The following is a 5,359-nucleotide window of genomic DNA, read 5'->3' as shown; positions in this document are numbered from 1 at the left end:
ATTCATGAAGGGTTTTGAAAATACGATGATGGTAGATGCGTTTACTGCAGTAGATCAACTATTCATGTATATCACCAAAGAGACAGCAAGTTACTACAGATATCAGTGAAGCTCAAGTTTCTAAGTTTTAGTGAGTTAAACTTTCTCTTTGGTCGTATATTTGCCAGTATTAATATGATTAAACAATGTTCGCCTACAGTGCGGTGTTATTTTCATTTGAAATTCTCAGAATGGTCTATAAATAGATGATTGTGTCAGCTCACAATCCGGGTGTACCTGTACAGGTATATCGGGTAGTACGACTTACCAACTGCCTGCTGGTCTATACTAAAATGTTATCTTCAGTGATATAGGAGTATTAGTTTACTACAGGATTTAAGCACAGCTTGTTATGTTGTAATACGACTGTTTCCCATCAACATGGATAGAAAAGAGCATAGAAAAACTCAAAAATGCTTAAAACGTGCCTTCCATATCACTGTACTTGTCAATATTGTGCTACTACTTGCGTTAGTAGCCCTCTTTATTGTTCGTCAGACACACCGCAACCAAGACACCACGGACAACATTGTCCCGACAATAGAGACAGCGCCTTTGTCAGATTATGGTGGACCGATTTGTCTTCCGTGTGATGAACGGGAAACCATTGATGCACGTACGTTTTACGAGTTCCATCTAACGATAGACGAGGACAACCGTCTGTGTTGTCTACATCCGGACAACGACACCGCTATCCACGACACAGTCCTAGAAGTATGAAGATTTTATAGAATGGCAGGAAATGTCACCTTCGTGTGTGTTATATGTATCTGTTCTATTTTATTATTATTTCATTCTAATGGTTTTCTGTGTATATTCACTGCACGAGTAATTACAGCCATGCCATTTTAATTTTGTAGCTACTGAACTTGCAGCGTCGGCAGCTCTTGAATACAGATGGAGGACACGGTAAGTTCATATTTTTACCTGTTCAAAACGAAAATATAAGTCCTAGTCGCTCAGGTATGTTAAAATGATGACGGAAGTTAAGATATTCCTAACAATTGTGAATAGAATAGAGCTTTTTATCATGTATGTTAATAATCATTTACTAGTAATAAAATAATATAAAATTTACAAAATAAACGGACTAGCTAAAAGATATAACCTGGTTAGCGTATCATGATTATACAGGAAAGGGATACGATTTTAGTAGAATATTTCCTTATTTAGAATAAATGAGAGAGTAATAAAGAAACTTTTAAGTCGTTATCAAATTTATTTCTACATAGAAGGGAGGGGTGTGTGGGCCCTCTGGCGGCCATGGCCGATTCTATAAGCATTATTGTTTTTGTTTATCGATACAGTGTACCAGCGGGTTAGGACATCATGATACATTTACAGGGGCGTAGGAAGCGGGGGGGGGGGGGGGGGGGCAGGGGGGGGGCAACTGCCCCCCCCCCCGTTCCCCAGGACGGGGGGGGGGGGCAAACATGTCTTTTTGCCCCCCCATTTTCGCCGACTGAAATTTTCTAAAAATGTTTATTTGAAAAAAAAATTGCCTTCCTGCACATTTTTCGTACTTCATTCTAAAAAAATTTCCGCTGCGCGGCGTATTTCCAAAACGTTCAAGCACATCATGTCAAACCTTAAATAGGCCTAGTCAAAATTCAATACACAGGATTTTATGTACTTCCTAAACAAATTCTCTTAAAAGATCAATTTGTTTATGTCTTAGCGAGACAATATTAATTCATTTTGTATGTTACACAACCATGTGCCGATGGTGTGAAGCCGGTGTATTCAGATCGAGTAGGGTTGCATAATGTTTTGACGACACAATTATCATTTCTAAAATGCAAGCAGCTTTAAATAGGAAAATTACCACCTTAAGAACGCTTTATAATCATTAAAATACATCGTAAAACTCATCTCAGCCATTCTAAACCGTAATTTTTTTTTCCGGGGTAGACACCCGGACCCCCCAAACACCAAAATCTCGCGCTTTCGGGCGCTCGCATATTCATCAAAACTCATTTAAGCTATTCTTAATCGTAATATTTTTCCTAGAGGAGGCCCCGGACCCCCCAAACACCAAAATCCCGCGCTTTCGGGCGCTCGCAAAATCATCAAAATACATTGTAAAACTCATCTCAGCCATTCTAAATTACTATATTTTTTCCGGGGGTCACCCTCAGACACCTAAAACACTAAAATCTCGCGCCTTCGGCGCTCACACGCTAATCTGGCCAATTTGCGTATCCGTTAATATCCTTTTATAGCGACCCCACTGTCTATAAATGTGTACAAGGATTAAATTTACTGATATATGAAAAATGTACATAAAACATATATGGTTGGGAGTTGAATTAATCTCCTCCTGTAGGTGCGGCGGGGGGGGGGGGGGGTTAAAAAATGGGGGGTTACAAAATATTGAGGACCTTTGCCCCCCCCCATTACGTTTCATCTTCCTACGCCACTGGTTTATGATATATGATTAAGGAGTTACATTATATGGGGGTTAGTATACAGGATGGTCTTTGTTTTGTTTTGTTTTGTCCAGTTTTGCTGGAGCCAAATAATACTTTTTAATATTTGTTCATGAACTATAATGTATTTTTATGTTTGAATTATATTATATATTGGAAAGTATAACTTAGCGTCAAAAAGGTCACAGTTTGTAAAATGTCAATCATCTGGTGCCATAATATACCAGAAATAAATATTAGATATCATATCAGATTGCATTGATCAATATATTTGTATGTTATAAATTATTTTGTCCTTATAATACAAAAAGACGTTAAAATAAGCACACGCAAATATGCTTTGACGTTTTTGCGTCTTGAATTCAGAAGACAGATTTAACTGAATTGATAAAGCTGTTTCTCATTTTCTTGTTGGAACCAGAGGCTTTGCATTGGTGGCGAGAGCGAAATCATGCTGCCCATCTATACGCCAAATTCACTAGTAAAGGTATTAAAATTAATCATAATTAATACTAGATTAATACACACAGATATGTTATGTATCATTTTTGAAAATATCAATGTTAGCTTCATGTAGCTAATATGAATTAAGGATTCTGTCTAATATAACGGTATATTCATATATTAATATGGCTTTGCCCCAAAAAAAAAAACATGCTATCAGCAATGAAATAAAGTTTTTGGGGAAAAAATCTTATTAGTTTGATAAATTGAAGTAAATATGACCTTATATGTATATAATCCATGTTCTATTTAACTTAAGGGATTTCCTGGACGGAGAAGGCCCATTCAACTGCATTCTTACGAAATCTTACATTGTCCGACGATGGACGTCATCTGCAAATGGACTCCGCCTCCACCGGAGCCGGGATGTACTTGATATATTCCTTCTATACATTTGACTTCCGCGCCGCGGCCGGTGACAAACCAACAGGGTCACACAATCTATACAAATACAGATCATCTATCCTGGGTGGCAACGGAGAGCTTTTGTGGACAGCCAAGGTTGGTGGGAAGCACCAACAAACACACCAGACGAGCTTCCTCTGTGGTGTTACATACATGAACCCGAAGGACAAAATAGAAGTCGAGGCTGTCACAGATGTAGGCGGGAAACAATCACCGTATCATGTTGATCACAAGCCGTTTTCTCATTTCTTCGGCATGTTCAAAATTATTGAATATAACACTACCCACTGACAATAACACCATGTGTGTATGTTTTTTATTATTATCACTTTTTTTATTATTTCTTATCGACTTTGCATACCATATAAAAAGCTGAGTGCCGAATGTTGTTGACTTTTCCCAGAGGGATTTACTATCATAATCGTTTGCATCTTATTCACATTTCCCTAAAACAGCAGCACATTTTAATCTTCATAAATATACAATATCTGTATTATTCTAGTTAACAACGCTATTTAAATTTGTATTTTCAAACGGTTCTGGACCGGTCCTAATGTACACGTAACAAGTGTCAGCGCTACGCAACTACATGTACACAATGTATAGCTACATGTGCGCATGTCTGACTACTTTGTTTCGTTCTGCATACATTGTACATTTGTTTACTTTTTATTTAATTATATCGAATATGTCTTGCAATCTGTATGCAAATGTGATGAAAAATATAATGTTTTACAAGGATGGCATATTGGTCACACAAGCAAACAAGCCACATATATTAGCTGTTTTACTGTGACCCCCACAAATTTGTAACGGACAATTACGATAGGTCATGCACGTAAGGTTTCAGCGTATATGAGTATGTATTTATTTTGCTTTTGGTCTTAGTGCATGAGCAATTAGTATTTCATTCCATATAGGGCATAGTGCCATGCTTTTTTTTCGAGACGCAATTAATTATTTTTAATATCTTTATCTTCAAGTAAAATAAAAAGCTCAAACTTCTCAATAGTGGTAATTGTGTAAAGTAAAAGTTATTTTTGTACCTGAATAAAAATAATAAATCGTCTAATCCCATTTTTTGATAACGAAAAATACGATTCGTCAGCAGTGGAGCATCTTTAATCAAACCTGTTGTAAATAAAAACAACTCCTTTATAACATTGTGAAATAAAGCCTGATTCATTTCCTCAATTTAAACATTTAATCGTTTGTTCTTTCCAAGCGATGACCGATTGTAATTTTTGACCAATTACGCAGCACTAGTACTGACCTATCATCATGACATTTTCTACCTAGTATAAAATATAGTATGGGATTCGTGTCATACAAGCAGTTGTGACACTTTGATTTTGATATTAAAGAATAATAATTGTTGATGATTGTGATGATGGATACCATGCATTATATTGGAATTAAGGACACAATTGCTTTAAAATATTAGTTCCTAAAATTTAATTTTGAAAAAGCAAGTTGTAGATAGATAGTTTTGTTTTTCAATCGATTAAAATGAAAAATCAGGTCAGAAACGTAGATAATATCATATTCATTATTACAATATTTCAATTTTAAGCAAACCTGAAGATACACTGGCACAGATTTTAAATTTAAAAAAGATAAATATCTCTTTTCATTATTAGCGTCCTAATTCATTGATGGTATTGTCATTATACCCCCAAACATTACTCACTTCCATCTCCAAGTTTAAATACAACAAAGACACAATTAATTTGAGAAAATAACATTTGTGTCATCAGAACGACGGTAATTACAAAACAAACAGTTTAATGGAAATGTTTAATATACTAAGTATATGTATCTAATTTAAAAAGTGATGTTTAGAGTTATATCAACATAAATCAATAAGTTAAAGTGAACAGTCGGGCAAAGAAAACCAGTCTAAAGGCGTTCATTAGCCTTTCAAAAGTCTTCACATATAAAAACGACGGTCATGATCAAGTTCTGCTTACGTTGCCTAGTTT

General features: G+C 35.8%; 1 protein-coding gene across 2 annotated transcripts; it reads left to right on the top strand.

Moving 5' to 3' along the window:
* Nucleotides 1-257: 257 nt before the first annotated feature.
* Nucleotides 258-4,571, top strand: LOC138308287 (uncharacterized). Of its 2 annotated transcripts, none has more exons than XM_069249280.1 (4): nt 258-655; nt 900-948; nt 2,890-2,955; nt 3,232-4,571. In XM_069249280.1, exons 1-4 carry the CDS (start codon nt 605-607, stop codon nt 3,666-3,668), a joined length of 603 nt encoding a protein of 200 aa, XP_069105381.1. In that variant the 5' UTR covers nt 258-604; the 3' UTR covers nt 3,669-4,571. The 2 variants fall into 2 exon arrangements, with proteins under 2 accessions (XP_069105381.1, XP_069105380.1); XM_069249279.1 differs by having other exon boundaries at nt 265-753.
* The last annotated feature ends 788 nt before the right edge of the window (nt 4,572-5,359 follow it).

This window comes from Argopecten irradians, chromosome 14 (genome assembly GCF_041381155.1).
Source record: "Argopecten irradians isolate NY chromosome 14, Ai_NY, whole genome shotgun sequence".
NCBI lineage: Eukaryota > Metazoa > Mollusca > Bivalvia > Pectinida > Pectinidae > Argopecten > Argopecten irradians.
Note: the sequence above shows the minus strand (reverse complement) of the source record. Positions and strands in the feature narration are given on the sequence as shown.